The 17,282-nt window shown below is 47.3% G+C and overlaps 1 protein-coding gene across 1 annotated transcript in view; it reads left to right on the top strand.

The window, feature by feature from the left end:
* LOC119970924 (leucine-rich repeat extensin-like protein 2) overlaps window positions 1-17,282 on the top strand; it is a 206,988-nt gene that overhangs the window by 40,957 nt on the left and 148,749 nt on the right. The window contains exons 16-18 of the mRNA XM_038806034.1: window positions 5,905-5,931; window positions 6,975-7,001; window positions 9,100-9,126. Coding sequence (XP_038661962.1) covers window positions 5,905-5,931; window positions 6,975-7,001; window positions 9,100-9,126 — 81 coding nt within the window. The remainder of the gene's footprint in view (window positions 1-5,904; window positions 5,932-6,974; window positions 7,002-9,099; window positions 9,127-17,282) is intronic.

Genomic DNA, 17,282 nt, shown 5'->3' with positions numbered 1-17,282 from the left:
CCCTTGAGGATGGCCTCCCCCACACAGGCCACTGGACACCATGACTGACGGTCACTCTTCCTTTTCTCAGACTCTGCTGGACCCTCACTGCGGGTACTTCGAGTAGCAGCCATTTCCCACCTTATCTGATTTACCTCACTTGTATTGCTTTGCAATATAAAAGTACTTTGTTCAGCACTTTCAGTTGCTTGAGCCAAATCATCTGCGTTATCTCGGGATATTCTGATTTCTGCCAGAAACTGCATATTATTCAAATTATTGAGACTACAAACGAAACAGTCAAGTAACAGATCTCTCAGAGAGGCACCAAATTTGCAGTATACAGCAATCTGGCGAAGACTGGTTACAAAAGTGGATACTGTTTCCCTTGGGTGCCGACCGGCTGAATGGAATACATAGCACTGCATTATAATGGAGGGCCGGGGATTATTGTGGTCTTTCACTTGTTGCACCAGTTGGTCAAAGGATTTATTATCCAGAACCTCGAGAGATGTTAGGTTTCTTACAAGGTTAAAAGTTTTGGGCCACAAACTGTGATTAGTATAACTTTTTGTGAGTGTTCAGCCCTGCTTTTATTGGCAGCAAAAAAGTTGATGTGACCATTAATTCACACGACACTTAGTTGGAAGTGAAAAGTTGTTTTAATGATCTTACAACGGAGCCTGCGTGCGACGAGATGAACTGGCAGGCAGGCTCAGACTGCCAGGCTTTATACTTCTGGTTAGTGTGAGGAGCCATGGGCGGAGCTAAGGGTGGAGCCCAGTACAATCTCCTCATCTCCCCCTAGGGGCAGAGTCGCGCAACTGCTCGTATACCGAGTTTACACAGACACAGTACATCATATATAATAACAGTGTGAATAACACAGACTGTGATTCACCACATTCACACCCTGTAAAAATTGATTCCAGCGGGGGTAATGTGTCTACCAATTCCCAATTGCGAATTACAAGTTACAAGTTACAATTTAGAGGTTATAAATTACAGGTTAAGTCGATCTGGCGGCCGAGCCGTCCTCTGGGATCGACGAAGCACCGGGATTGCAGCCTCTTCTGGTGGCTGGGCGGTGGCGGTCGGCGAGGGAACCATGGTGGATTCCGGGGGTGATTCGGCCAGAGCTTCGTATCCAACTGGTTCGACTGGTGACGGGGAGCGCCGGAAACCCAATGGCGTGGGGGCGCGGAGCACGGGCAGTGGAACTGAAGGTGTGGGCGCTGGGCGTGGGGGGTTGGGAGGGGTATAGTGTGAGGGATATCTCAGCAGCGGTGGTGTCGGAGTTGGATCCTGCAGGTGCCAGGTCCCGCAGGGAAACAGTGCCCTGGCGGCCGTCAGGGTACTCTATAAATGCGTCGTGTGGGTTTGAATGGAGCAGGAGCACTCTCTCTACGAGTGGGTCAGTCTTGTGAGTCCGGACGTGCTTCCGGAGGAGAACCGGGCCCAGTGTCTTTAACCATGGTGGGAGCGAAACCCCCGTGGTAGTGCCCCTGGAAAAAACAAATAGCCGCTCGTGAGGGGCCTGGTTGGTAGCCATACATTGGAGGGACCTAATTGCATGGAGCGCGTCGGGGAGGACTTCCTGCCAATGGGAGGTCAGCTTCCTGGACCGGAGGGTCAGTAGGACGGTCTTCCAGACCGTCGCGTTCTCCCTCTCCACCTGCCCGTTCCCCCTGCGGTTGTAGCTGGTAGTCCTGCTCGAGGCGATGCCCTTGTCGAGCAGGTACTGATGCAGCTCGTCGCTCATAATGGATGTACCCGTGTCGCTGTGTACGTAGCTGGGGAAATCAAACAGGGTGAAGATACTATGCAGGGCCCTAATGACTGTGTGGGAGGTCATGTCGGGGCACGGGATAGCAAAGGGAAAACGAGAGAACTCGTCGATGATGTTCAGGAAGTACACATTCCTATTGGTCGAGGGGAGTGGCCCTTTGAAATCGTTAGCGAGGCGTTCAAAGGGCCGAGAAGCCTTGACCAGCTGGGCCCTGTCTGAACTATAGAAGTGCGGTTTGCACTCCGCACAGGTTGGGCAGTCCTTGGTGATGGTTTTCACCTCCTCTGTGGAAAAAGGTAGATTTTGGGCTTTGACGTCGTTGGCGAGCCGGGTGACCCCCGGGTGGCAGAGGTCATCGTGAATAGTTTTCAGGCGGTCATCTTGCGCGCTGGTGCACGTGCCGCGGGACAGGGCATCTGGGGGCTCGTTGAGCTTCCCCGGTCGGTACATAATATCGTACTTGTAGGTGGAGAGTTCGGTCCTCCACCTTAAGATCTTATCATTTTTGATCTTGCCTCATTGAGAGTTGTCAAACATAAAGGCAACCGATCTTTGGTCGGTGATGAGGGTGAACCTCCTACCTGTGAGGTAGTGCCCCAGTGTCGTATAGCTTCCACGATGGCTTGTGCTTCCTTTTCGACCGAGGAGTGTCGAAGTTCCGAAGCAGAGAGCGTTCGGGAGAAAAAGGTGACTGGTCTCCGTGCCTGATTTAGTGTGGCTGCGAGAGCGACTTCTGAGGCATCGCTCTCCACCTGTAAGGGGACGGATTCATCCACTGCCCGCATGGCTGCTTTGGCGATGTCCTCCTTGATACGAGTGAAGGCCTGACGAGCCTCATCCGACAGAGGGAAGAATGTGGCCTTAAATAGTGGGCGGGCTTTGTCCGCATACTGAGGGACCCACTGGGCATAATACGAGAAAAATCCCAGGCACCTTTTGAGGGCCCTGGGACAATGAGGGTGATGAAGTTCTAAGAGGGGGGCGCATACGGTCCGGGTCGGGGCCCAGGACTCCGTTCTCCATGACATAGCTGAGGATGGCTAGCCTGGTCGTGCGGAAAATGCATTTCTCCGTGTTATACGTGAGGTTGAATTTCTGGACAGTCTGGAGAAATCGATCGAGGTTAGCGTCATGGTCCTGCTGATCATGGCCGCAGATGGTGACGTTATCCAGGTACGGAAACGTGGCCCGCAGCCCGTATTGGTCCACCATTCGGTCCATTGCTCGTTGGAACACCGAGACCCCATTAGTGACGCCAAAGGGAACCCGGAGGAAGTGGAAGAGGCGGCCGTCAGTCTCAAATGCCGTGAAGTGGCGGTCCTCCGGGCGGATTGGGAGCTGATGGTATGCAGACTGCAGATCCACCGTGGAAAAGACTTTAAAGTGGGCGATCTGATTCACGATGTCTGCAATTCTGGGGAGGGGATACGCATCAAGGAGCGTGAACCGATTAATAGTCTGGCTGTAGTCAACTACCATTTGGAATTTTTCCCCGGTCTTGATGACCACCACCTGAGCTCTCCAGGGACTGTTACTGGCCTCTATGATCCCTTCACGTAGGAGCCTATGGATCTCGGTTCTGATAAATACCCTGTCCTGCAGGCTGTATCGCCTGCTGCGAGTGGTTATGGGTTTCAGTCCGGCGTGAGATTGGCAGAGTGGAGGGGGGTCGATTTTTAGGGTGGCGTGGCTGCAAATAGTGAGTGGGGGCAAGGGCCCGCCGAAGCTGAGTGTGAGGCTTTTGAGGTTGCACTGGAAATCGAGTCCCAGTAGGAGTGGGACGCAGAGTTCAGGGAGCACATACAGCTGGAAGTTTGAGTTGCTAGTGCCGCGACGGTGCACCCTTGGAGGTGAACAGAGTGTGAATCCGAAGCGGGGGAGATCGTTTGCCGTGCATTGACAATAGGGAGTGAACAGCGTCTTACCAGTTCTGGGTGTATGAAGCTTTCGGTGCTCCCGGAGCCGAAGAGGCACGGTGTCCTGTACCCGTTGATTTCAACGGTCATCATGGAGTTGCGGAGGTGCTTTGGACGCGACTGGTCCAGTGTCACTGCGCTGAGTTGCGGATCGTCGGCGGCTCGATCAGCTGTGCTGGAGTGGCCCCGTGATGACTGCCCTCTGAGTTCGTAATCTTCTAGCCGAATTTCTGAGTTGGAAGAAAATGGCCGGCCCCGTGGATCGCACATGGCGGGTGGCGAGGAAGATGGCGCCCAGGATGGCGGCCCACATGAGTCGCAAGTGGCCTGCCGTGTGGAGGGGGGTTGCCAAGATGGCGGCCCCCATGAGTCGCACGTGTCATTTGGGGGTGGAGTCGGAGTACAGGCCGCAGCATTTCGGGGCCTGCGGTCCTGTGGATTCTGGAAACGGGTGCTCTGGGCTGCGGGGGAGTTAGAAGAGGAGGCCTGTTTCGCCAGGCAGACCCGGACGTAGTGTCCCTTGCGACCGTAGCTGCTGCAGGTCATGTTACGGGCCGTGCAGTACCGCCGTGGGTGCTGGGGCTGCCCGCAAAAGTGGCACACTGGGGCTGCATGATGGCAGGGTGGCCGCGTGGCGCAGGCCTGGGGCAGTTGCTGGTCGGGGACCCAGGATAGGGTCGCTTGGTCCACGGGGAACGAGGTGAGGCTGCGGAATGAGACCTCCATAGTGGTAGCTAGTTCAACCGTGTCCTCTAAGTTCTGGGCCCCTTTTTCTAACAAACGCTGGTGCACATAATTCGATCTGAGGCCTACCACATACACATCCCTAATGGCAAGTTCCATGTGCTGTTCGGCTGATACAGCCTGATAATTACAGTCCAGATCTAAAATCATTAACTCCTGCAGGAATTCTTCTAACGACTCCGCGGGGCGCTGGCGGCGGGTCGTAAAAATATGGCGCGCGTAGACCTCATTGATGGGCCTCACGTACATTCGATCTAGCATGGCTAGGGCCCCCGTGTACGAGTTGGTACTATTTAGTTGGGAAGACATACGGTGGCTCACCCTTGCGTGCAGTAGACTGGGTTTCTGCTCCTCTTTAGTTTCTGGAGTACTTGGTTCAGCCAGGTAGGCCTTAAAACATCTGAGCCAGTGCTGGAAGATTTCTCTTGCCTCTGCAGTCTGCGGGTCGAGTTCTACTCGGTCAGGTTTGAGGGCTGATTCCATAGTTGTTTCTTGAGTTGTTTCTTCGATTTCTTCTTATCGATTCTTCTTGTTTCCTAAGATCATTAAATTGATGTGACCATCAATTCACACGACACGTAGTTGGAAGTGAACAGTGGGTTTAATGATCTTACAACGGAGCCTGCCTGCGACGAGATGAACTGGCAGGCAGGCTCAGACTTCCAGGCTTTATACTTCCGGTTAGTGGGAGGAGCCAAGGGCGGAGCCATGGGCGGAGCCAAGGGTGGAGCCATGTACAAACTCCTCATCTCCCTCTGGGGGCAGAGCCGCGCAACTGCTTGTATACCGAGCTCACAGATGTACAGACACAGTACATCATATATAATAACAGTGTGAATAACACGGACTGTGATTCACCACAAAAGTATCGAAGCCTTTTGATGTATTGACCCAACTTACAACTCCCGGAAAAATGGATCAATTTTCCTGAATCATGCCGCAGCGATTCGTTTCTGGTTGCTTCTTTACCGTGTTGCAGGCCTCCGAGAGGTCACTCTTTCTTCCTCCAAAAATTTAAATGTTTTTCCTTTTGTAACAGAACTGATTGATTCTCATAACCAATGCTGTAGTGTGAGGAAATATGACAAGGCAGAGTTGAATCACAATGGTGACTTATTAACAACTGGTGAACTATATTGATACAGATCCAAACAACAGTGACACAGGTCTAGTCCCACCACCTCTGTGCTTACTCTGATGATTCTCCCCTACAAGGGTCCGCGCCCTGGTTCACTCTCGGCCTCAATTCACACGTTCCACCCTCATAGGTACCAGGCAGGTCACATGGTCCATGAAGAATCGCCTCTTAAAGGATTCACACTATCACACATATTGAAGACTGAGTTTTAACGATTTCCACTCTCACCTTTGTGTTAGAAATTATTTTCTCTGTCCTCGCTGTTCTTTAACCATGTTTGTGTGCAACAATCTCCATCTCCTGTCATATTCGATCATATTTTTATTCTTCTTTTTCAGTTAAACCTACTCAGCACATTCCACCAGGTAAAAAAAAATAAAGGTATTTAGAGTTTAAATATGTTTCCCCTCCTAACCTTTCTCCCCTTGCCCCGATTTCCAATATGGCCAAATTTGGCAGTTCCAGCTGTGACTCAGTTGGAAGAAATCTTGTTTCTGAGGCAAAGTTGTTGAGCTCAATTCCCACTTCAGGACTTGAGCGCAGCCATCAAGACTGACATTCCAGTGCAGTACTGAGACAGCGCAGCACTGTCAGAGGTGATGTGCTTTGCATGTGATGTAAACTGTACACACTGTGATGTTCCTTGTGTAGTCAACACTGTATCTATGGTCTTCTGTGGTCTTGACTCAGGCCCAAGTTTCACTAGGCCCAAATTTTAATTAGTCAGCTGGAGCACAGTTCACAGAATTTGTCCCACTGAGATAAAGTAAGTTGAAATCCTACTCCAGGACAGACAAGCCAAATAAGTGAAAAGAAATGGACAGGTTATCCATCATTCACTTCAGCAATGAACACAAGACAGCCACAGCCAGCCCATTCGTTGATGCAGAGTTTGTCTCATTCCCATCTGGGAATTGTGCCAAGATTGTAAGACCGAGTTACAGTTGATGTTTTCTCTGGGAGTTTTGCCACTTTGCCCAAATTGATGGCAAAGGCTTCGGAGACACACAGAGGGAATGTACGGACCATATCATTGACCATTGTCCCAGAATCAAAACAGTGAGAGGTACTAATAAATGTGTTGTGTGATTTGTTTAGATTTGGTTCTCTAATTTGATCAGAATCAATTTCAGGTCAGGCTGGCAGCCATTTGGTATCAGTATAGCAGCTAGTGAGCATCACAAATGTACATGAATAGCGCATTCAGTCAGTCGAACCTGTTCCACAACCTGCAGATTCTGTCTCCCAAATGTTAGACTATTCAAAAAAGATGATGATCGTTGTTGGTATTAACGAGATTTAATACAAAGATTATTTTGTGCTGCGACTTTCCCTTGTTTAAACAGGAGAACGTCAAAAATCACCATCCTGTTTATTATTGATTTAAGTTTTCAAACTTCGTCTCCAGGAAAACTGACTGACTACTATCCACCAGGTAAAACAAATACATGGTCATCACTGTATGTTTGGTCTTCTGTAGCCTTGACTCAGGCCCCAGTTACCAATTGGTCCAACTGTTAATTTCTCAGTTGGAGGATATGCAGGGGTAGAGCCGCTATGCCAACGTAACTGGTGTCTAACTTTCCAGCCTTACGGGTCCTCATGCTATGTCTAGCTGGGTCCCCAATGGCATATCAGCAATGGAGGGGACTGTCTTGTTATGCTCTTGGCGTAGCATAAGCTGCTTCCTTGATGTTCACTCTGATAAAGGAAGATTCAGACGTGGAGAAAACTTCATCACGTTTATTAAACTATTTACAATTCTCATACTCAGATTCGCATCTACTGTTAATCCTTCTATAGCTACTCAGACTGACGAACCAGTCTGCTACAATCCACGTGGTGGGTGTGATGTTGAATCAACCCTGAGTCTGTACTCACTGAGTGTCTCCACTGAAAAGAGGAAGATCATATGTGTTGTGTCCTTTATATATGGGTTGGGGTAATGGCCCCCTGTGGTAGTATCACCTCTGTGTGTATCGTGAATGCCCATTGGTCGTGTCCTATCTTACTGACCTATTGGTTGAGTGTCTGTGTGTCATGTCTCTGGTGCTCAAGCCTGACTGGCCCCTGCTGCTACTCTGGTGTTCCAGGTGTCGTAGTGCCACCCTGTTCTACCTGCTGTCCACCAGATGCGCTAGGGACAGAGGAAGAGAGTCCGAGGAGCTGCGGTGTTCTGGCACCTCCCCGTGTGAGCCATCGGCCACGGCGCCATCACCTCCTCCACCATCGTGGTGCCCGATGGCCCAAGGGCTACTCCATCGAGCGGAGCTAAGCCCTGAACCTGCCCCGCTCTGGTATTGCCAAGCCTGGATGCCTGCTCTTGTCATCACAGATGTCTGCATGCTCGCAGCAATGCAGCACAGGGAGATGACCTCCTACATCTGGAACTACGCCATCTTCCTCTGGAACTGGTCCACCTCACTCTACTGTCTGTGCCACATCAGCCAGCGCCTGGGAAATATGGCTGACACTTCCAGCCATGGCCCGCTGTGCATGGGCCACATTCAGCAGCAAAATAAATGACCAATGGCTGAGAATCAAAACAGTGAGAGGTTCTAATAAATGTGTTACGTGATTTGTTTTAGATTTGTTTCTCTAATTTGATCAAACTCAATTTCAAGTCAGGCTCGCAGCTATTTGGTGTCATTATAGCAGAATATGAGCATTGGCATTAATATAGCATTAATATTGGCATTAAAATATAGCAGCTTGTGAGCTTCACAAATGTACACGAATAGTGCATTCAGTCAGTCAAACCTGTTCCACAACCTGCAGATTCTGTCTCTCAAATGTTAGACCATTCAAAAAGCAGATGAGATTTGCCTGATCAGCACGTTCTCTCCACGTCTGAGTGGGTTTCCTCTTGTGACATTAAATGTACAGAACTGTAAGAGTTAATGTTATGTCAAAATCAACCACCAGAACGAGCTAGATGTAGAACTATATAAGGCCTTCTGGATGACTGGTTGTGGATAAGGCTAAAAGGCAGACTGTAGGAACGGTAAGTGAGAGCAGATTGTAGTTATTATATTAGTGTCGAGACTCGTAGTGGATGACTGTAGATTGTATGCTTATTATCAACTGTTTATTGTGTAGGACTAAGTATCGAATCCATTAACTAGTGTAAATAAATCTTTAAATAAATCAGCATAAAAGCTAGATGTGGTCTTTGTGAACACTATGCCGACCATCCTCGGATTAGACTCACAAAGAACACCACACCACTCACAGTTCAAAGATGTGCAGGTTAGATGGACTGGCCATGCTAAATTGCCCTCACTGTCCAAAAAGCTTAGGTGGGGTTACTGGGTTACGAGGATAGGGTAGAGATGTGGGCTTAAGTTGGGTGCTCTTTCCAAGGGCCGGTGCAGACTCGATGGGCCGAATCACTCTTTGTGCTCTGTAAATTCTATGAATTCCATTTCTGGCAAGGATTATTTTGGGCTGTTCCTTTCAGTTCTTTCAACGCGGGAACATCAAAAATTTCCATCTTTTTATTAGTGATTAAAATTTTACATCTTCTTCTCCAGGAAAACCGGCTGACTACTATCCACCAGGTAAACAACATATACGGTTCTCAGTGTCTATTGTTGATCTCTCATGATTTTGACTCTGCCAAAGTTCCCAGCATGTCCAAATTTGAAAGTGACAGCTCGGGTCCAACTGCAGAAGTTGTCCCACTGAGATAAAGTAAGTTCAAATCCTACTCCTGGACAACAGGCCAAATAAGTGAAAAAAAATGGACAAATCATCCTGCATTCACTTCAAGTATTAACACAAGGCAGCCATACCCTGACCATTCATTGATGCAGAGTTTATCACATTACCATCTATGAATTGAGAGAGCTGTCCCAAAGACATGTTATACCACAGGTTGACATAGACACACTCACTGAATCATGGGCTGGATTCTCTGTTTCTGATTGACACCAACAGAGAATCCGTGGGCTTTTACGACCGAAAAACCGGTGCCGCGCCTGGTCCAATTCTGTACCGTTGATGGGCTAGCACCGGTGCCACGGGGAACACACTGGATTGCACTGAAACATTGTGCAGGATACGTCGGGTCTGTGACCGACACTTGGGAGGCTGACAAGCCGCAGCCGCATATACACTTTACACTCCCTACACACACTTATCCCAGCCCAAAAGATAGCACTGGTTGTGCTGGAGCGCGGCCCAAACAGCTGATGGGTCAGCTGGGGCCAGAGGGCATCCGAGGGGTGCCCTGGGGACACCTATATGACCCATGGCACTATGTTCAAATATTGGCTGTTAGCGGTGCGCGCAGCTGCATGGCTGCTTTTCCGGCTGCGGCAATGGAGTTCAGTTCCCCTCCACTCCGACGCCACAGCCCATGTCTTAGCCACCCCCCCATTACCGGCCAGCGGCATGACTATTAGCAAACGATGGCGATGTTGGACATTTTCCGCACCCCCTCACTGTGACCCTCAGGAGCCACCACACCAGTTTCACAATTTTTAAAAGCACAAGCAAACCACGCCATCGGGAACTCAGCCCATGGGAGGTGGAGAATTGTGGTGGCCCTGGAGTCTGCCAGGTCAGGCCCGCTAATGTCATGCAAATGGTGTTTACTGTTCTGGACGACATTGACTCTGCTGTCGAGGCGACGGAGAATTGCAATTCTCCGCCCAATCATGTTTCACGATTCCTGGCGTCAGCCAAGAGAGAATCCCGCCCCTTTTTTCTGAGGCAAAGTTAATGAGCTCAATTCCCACTCCAGGACATGAGCGCAACCATCAAGACTGATATTCCAGAGCAGTACTGAGACAGTGCGGCACTGTCAGAGGTGATGTGTGTGGTGATCGTAGATTGACTAGATACAGAACAACAGAGCAAACACGAGCGGGAGAGCTACATATACACCGGGGCAGGATGTACAATTTTCTTTAACGATGTACAGAAAATATGTTAAGAGAAAAAGGGGGATGTGGTGATCACAAGTTAACCAGATGCAACACAACTGAGCAACCACTAGAGGGAGCACGGGAGAGCCATATAAATAGATCAGGACAGGAAGTGAGGACACACTTCACTGAGGGCAGAACTTGGAGCAACACATATACACAAGACACACTTCACAGCAGGCGGGCTGGTAAGCAGGACACACACAGCAAGCAAAGCTGGTAGTTAGCACTGGAAGGTCGTTCTAGGTCGAGCTCTGGAAACTGAACGAACTCACAATAAAGCATCTTCTCCACACTTGAGACTACGAGCTTTATTAAGACACGAGTAGCAACACATGGTACCCAGGAGTGATTTCAGACGCTTATGACAGGACAACTCAGCTGCAGATACAGAAAACAAAAAAAAAATGGCATGGAAATCTCAACCAAGAATGGCATGGAAATCTCCTACTGCACATTTGACTTGGGAAGACATTGCTGATGAGAGGATGTGCCTTGGACACACACTTCACCTGAACACGACTGGAAAAGTAAGAAGTGTCTGGGAAAGGTTTAAACAAATGTTCGATTTTTATATCATAGCATATGATGCAGCAGCAGCCTCAGACGAAATTAAAATAGCAATCCTCATCGAAGGACATGAAGCTAGGAAAGTTTATAATGGATTTAAATACTCAAAAGGTGAAGACAGAAACAGCTTACAAACGGTACTAAACAAATTTGAAGAGTACTGTGAGAAATTTGAACAGCAAGACATGCTCAGAGTCCAAACTGCACAGAGACTGAGTGATGCAAAACTTAAAAAATCACGAAAAGAGCAAGAAATCGCGAATAAAAAGTACAGATCAAAAAGAAGAAATGACAAGAATTTCTCACAAAGCCAAAACGCTGAAACCCTGTCCAAATCGGGAAGAGAAAATTACTTACGAGTTTTGGAGAGAGAGTCCTGGTGGGCAAGAAAAATCCCTGAAATCAGCGAAAAACGGCAAAAAATGGCGTTGGAGCACATTTTGCAGTCTCCGGTAAGCAAAGAACTACAAATGGCGTCTGCGCATGCGCCGGAACCGGAAGCCGCGCATGCGCAGTTTAAAAAATATCGCGGTGCTGATCGTTATGCGCATGCGCAAGCCGCGCATGCGCAGCAAAAAAAAGTTTTGGTCGCGGATCGTTATGCGCATGCGCAGTCAAAAAAAGTTTTGGTCGCGGATCGTTATGCGCATGCGCAGTCAAAAAAAGTTTTGGTCGCGGATCGTAATGCGCATGCGCACGCCGCGCATGCGCAATGGAAACAAAACCGCACAGTGAAGGAGGAAGGCCGATTTGCGCATGCGCAATGCATTCCTGCGCGTGACGTCATGACGTCTGAGCATCCCGACCACGCCCACTTAAAAGGGAAATGCCCGAAAATTGAAAACAAGACACTTAAAGTGGTAAACACAAATTTTCTTGCCTCAGAACACAGAAAAACGCCTGAACTTACACCAACAGTTAAAAACAACTTGCACAACACCCTGAAAAAAGCAGTCTGCACCACCCAAAGTGAAGAGAACAAAAAGAATTCCGAAACAACAAAAGATGATTTGTTTTTCGAAGAATACTACTCAGACACAGCTGAGTCAGTCGGATATGCTTATCACAGCATCAGCGACACGGTGGCAAAGTTCAACACGAATCAACTCGTGGTAGAAGAATCCAACCAGGATGATTTGTTTTTCGAAGAATACTACTCAGACACAGCTGAGTCAGTCGGATATGCTTCTCACAGCATCAGCGACACGGTCGCAAAGTTCAACACGAATCAACTCGTGGTAGAAGAAGCCAACGAAGATGAAATGGCTATCAAAGAATACTACTTAGACATGGAGGAGTTATTTGGACATGCTGATCACAGCATCAGCGACACCATTGCAAAGCTCAACACGACTCTACTCATGGTAGATGAATCCAACACCATGAGGCCATGGCAGCTCGTCGATACATTGGATGACAGCAATACCCAAGACGAAGACGACGCCACACAGAGAGCACAGGAAGACTCCACAGAGCGAGCGATGACAGGCTCCACAGTGCGAGTAATGAAAGACTCCAAAAGGGATGCAAGCAAACACTCCCTGGCGAACACCATGCATGAACAAGACCATGCAGGTAAACCCGCAGTATCTGAGCAACCGCAAGCAGACTATGACAGTCTACCAAGCTCACAGGAACAAGAAGAAGACAACGTACATCTCACCACTGACACCATGCATGCACAAGACCATGAAGGTCAACCCGCAGTATCTGAGCAACCACAAGCAGACTATGAAAGTCTAACAAGCTCACATGAACAAGAAGAAGACAATGCACCTCTACCCACTGCATGCAAAGACAGTGACAAGATGATCACACTCGACGTACAGGATCACAGCGAGACTGACAGTTCTCAGCTTGTCTGTACCGACGCACAGAGCGAGAACAGTAACAAGGTGATCGCACTCGACGTACAGGATCACAGCGAGACTGACAGTTCTCAGCTTGTCTGTACAGAAGCACAGAGTCGGGCCACCCAACAGTCCAGAGCGATGATGCCGAAAGAAAACATGCAGATTTTGACTCCAGAAGAGGAGCACCTGGAGTCCAGAGAGACCAAGCCAAAAGAAACCATGCAGATTCTGACTCCAGACGAGGAGCACCTGGAGTCCAGAGAGACCAAGCCAGAAGAAACCATGCAGATTTTGACTCCAGAAGAGGAGCACCTGGAGTCCAGTGAGATAACATCAACAGAAATCATGAAGATTTTAACTCCAGAAGAGGAGCGCCAGAAGTCCACAGACATCACGTCAATTGTAATCATGGAGGTTTTGACTCCAGAAGAGGAGCGCCGAGAGTCCACAGACACCGCGTCAAATGTAATCGAGAAGACTTTGACTACGGAAGAGGAGCACCAAGAAAGCAAAGATGCGGAATCCAATTCTCCACAACTGATTGATGTCACCTGCACCGATGCAACATCAGATCATTCGCACCACTCGCGAGACGGAATGCTCAATGACTCAAATTATCCACTCGGGACACTCATAGAGTATAACAAAAAAAACAAAAGTCAAAAGAAACACAGCAAGAACAAAAGCAACATAAAGCGCGACAAGACCAACAACAATAGCAAGAAGCACAGCAGAAACGAGAACGACAACAGCAAGAATAAAAGCAACATGAAGCGCGACAAGACAAACAACAAAGTCAGGAACAAAGATAGCGACAACACCAAAGACAGAAACGACAAAAACAGCAACACGAACGGCAACGAAAACAACAAAGTCAGGAACAACGACAGTGCCAACACCAAAGACAGAAACGACAAAAACAGCAACAAGTACGGCAACGAAAACAACAAAAACAGGAACGACAGAGACAACAGAAATGAAACAACGACTTGTACACAATGGTACTACTTGGCACATGACGGACAATGCCACAGCGCATGGCAAAACGATGACAAGACTACAAACATGTCATGGGATGACGACGAATCGCATAAACACACGTCTGCTCCAGAACGAGCAAGCACACCAGCATCCAAGGCGGATGAGACAATAAATCAACACCACAAGCACAGAAAAAAGTCCATGCCAGTCAACATCAGTGATGTGACCATGCAAACACCTCAGGATGATGCATTGGGTACTTAAAATAACAAGGAACACCAACAACATTCACAGCGGACTTGCAATATCAATATCACCACGTCATCAACAACAAAAAAAAAAGAAAAAGAAAGCTCTGAACAAATTCATCAAGTTTGGACTCATAAATGTTTTTGTTCAGATTGGACATATGGCTACATTGGCTTTGTAAAATATGCAATAGCACCATCACCTGTATAGATACGCATATCATAAGTAACTGTTTTCTATAATTTTTCTTTAATGATGTACAGAAACTATGTAAAGAGAAAAAGGGGGATGTGGTGATCGTAGATTGACTAGATACAGAACAACAGAGCAAACACGAGCGGGAGAGCTACAAATACACCGGGACAGGATGTACAATTTTCTTTAACGATGTACAGAAAATATGTTAAGAGAAAAAGGGGGATGTGGTGATCACAAGTTAACCAGATGCAACACAACTGAGCAACCACTAGAGGGAGCACGGGAGAGCCATATAAATAGATCAGGACAGGAAGTGAGGACACACTTCACTGAGGGCAGAACTTGGAGCAACACATATACACAAGACACACTTCACAGCAGGTGGGCTGGTAAGCAGGACACACACAGCAAGCAAAGCTGGTAGTTAGCACTGGAAGGTCGTTCTAGGTCGAGCTCTGGAAACTGAACGAACTCACAATAAAGCATCTTCTCCACACTTGAGACTACGAGCTTTATTAAGACACGAGTAGCAACACAATGTGCTTTGCATGTGATGTTGAAGGTACACCTCAGCTCCTCCGTTGTATCAAGCAGCATTATTTCAGAAAAGCCCAGGGGTATGATTTAGTTAATGTTTGGTTCATATTTATCCCCCAATATACGTCAGAAAAACAGATCATCATCACATGATGATTGGTGGGGGATTGCCATGAAGAAATTGTCTGCCGTTTTTCGGAAAAAAAACAAAGACGTCTCCACTTCAAACACAATTCATTGGCTTTGAAGCATTTTGGAAAATTGAATGGTCATGAACGGTGCTATATAAATGCAAGACCTTCTTCTCAAGTCACAGTATATTCTAAGCACATGGAGAGCTGTTGTATCCTTGGACATCAGAGGATCATTATACTTCCTATACCTGGTCCCGTGTGCATTGGACCACAATGTCATCCACACCAATTATTGAAATAAGCTGCCATACCGTCAGTGCATAAATGTGTAAATGGAGACATTTTCTCTGTGTGCTCATGAGTTATACTGACACTGGATAATCTGCTGTCTGCTGTCCTTGACAGGAAACTAATTAGATTATTTGTAATATTTTTGCCATAATTTACAGTGAATTACATTTTACACATGAATGAGGACCGAGTTACAGTTGATATCTTCTCTGGGAGCTTTGCCGCTTACCGGAAATTCATGGCAAATGATTAGTAGACACAAAGTGAAAATACACGGACTAAGTAATTGACCAATGCCTCAGAACTAAAACAGTGAGAGGTTCTAATAAATGTGTTACGTGATGTTTTTAGATTTTGTTCTCTAATTTTATCAGACTCAATTTCAGGTCAGGCTGGTAGCCATTCGGTATCAGTATAGCAGTTAGTGAGCTTCACAAATGTACATGAATAGTGCATTCAGTCAGTTGAACCTGTTCCACAACCTGCGGATTCTGTCTTTCAACCGTTAGACCATTCTAAAAAGCTGACTATCGCTGTTGGTATTAACCAGATTTGTGGCAAAGCATATTTTGAGCAATTCTTTCAGTTGTTCCAACATGTGAATGTCCATAAGCTCCATCCTATTTATTATGGATTAAAGCTGAAAATATTCTTCCCTGGTATTTGTACAGGTGTTCCTGGAAAACCTCGCCTGTGATGCTGAATTTCTCCAACAATTTTTTCACCCCTTTAAAGCAGCCTAATTCTCTCTGGAAGGCTTGATTTTCTTCAGCCAATCTCACCCCATTGAGATTTGACTGTGTCCTTTTGGTACAACTATGGGCAACTGGGCAGACAGGTGCTGATAAGACACTGGATTTGACGTCATATCCGTAATCCTCATTGCTTCAGGGGTTGTTAAAGTGGCCATTGACCTTCTGAGCCTGATGGGTTGCAGCCCTTCCTGTAGCTACTTAAATGTCTGTTCTCCTACCACTGTGACATTAGCACATGTATCAAACTCCAAATTCAATTGACGGCCATTAATAACAAGGACAATTTTGGTAGGCGGGGGAGCGTCTTGCTTTACTCCACGGTGTTGAACTTAAAAAGTTTGGACTTTTCTTCAAGACTGAATAATCAATGGGGCCACCAATGATTTTTTTGGGAGCTCGGTGAAGTTGTATGACCCTTGAGGGTGGCCTCCCCCACACAGGCCAGTGGACTCCGTGACTGACCGTCACCCTTTCTTTTGTCAGGCTCTGCTATACCCTCACTGCGGGTACTTCGAGTAGTAGCCATTACGCATCTTATTTGATTTACCTCACTTTGTTTGCTTTGCAATAGAAACGTATTTTGTTCAGCTCTTTTAGTTGCTTGAGGGAAATGAACTGCTTTGTCTCGGGATATTCTGGTTTCTGTCAGAAACTACATATCATTCAAATTATTGCGACTACAAACCAAACAGTCAAGTAACAGATCTCTCAGAGAGGGACCGAATTTGTAGTAGACAGCCATCTGGCGAAGACAGGTTACAAAAGTTTTAACGATTTCCACTCTCACCTTTGTGTTCGAAATTATTTACTCTCAATTCCCACTCCAGCACATGAGCGCAGCATTCAAAACTGACATTCCAGTGCAGCTTTGAGACAGTGCTGAACTGTCAGAGGTGATGTGCTTTGCATGTGATGTTAAATGTACACCCTGTGATGTTCCTTGTGTAGTCATCACTGTCTCTTTGGTCTTCTGTGGTCTTGACTCAGGCCCAAGTTTCCAATATGCCCAAATTTTAATTTGTCAGCTGGGGCACAGTTCACAGAATTTGTCCCACTGAGATAAAGTAAGTTGAAATCCTACTCCAGGACAGACAAGCCAATCAGTGAAAAGAAATGGACAGGTTATCCATCATTCACTTCAGCAATGAACACAAGACAGCCACACCCAGCCCATTCATTGATGCAGAGTTTGTTTCATTCCCATCTGGGAATTGTGC

The sequence above is a fragment of the Scyliorhinus canicula genome, chromosome 9, assembly GCF_902713615.1.
Source record: "Scyliorhinus canicula chromosome 9, sScyCan1.1, whole genome shotgun sequence".
Lineage (NCBI taxonomy): Eukaryota > Metazoa > Chordata > Chondrichthyes > Carcharhiniformes > Scyliorhinidae > Scyliorhinus > Scyliorhinus canicula.
The sequence above is the reverse complement of the archived record's forward strand: the minus strand, read 5'-3'. Positions and strand labels throughout refer to the sequence as shown.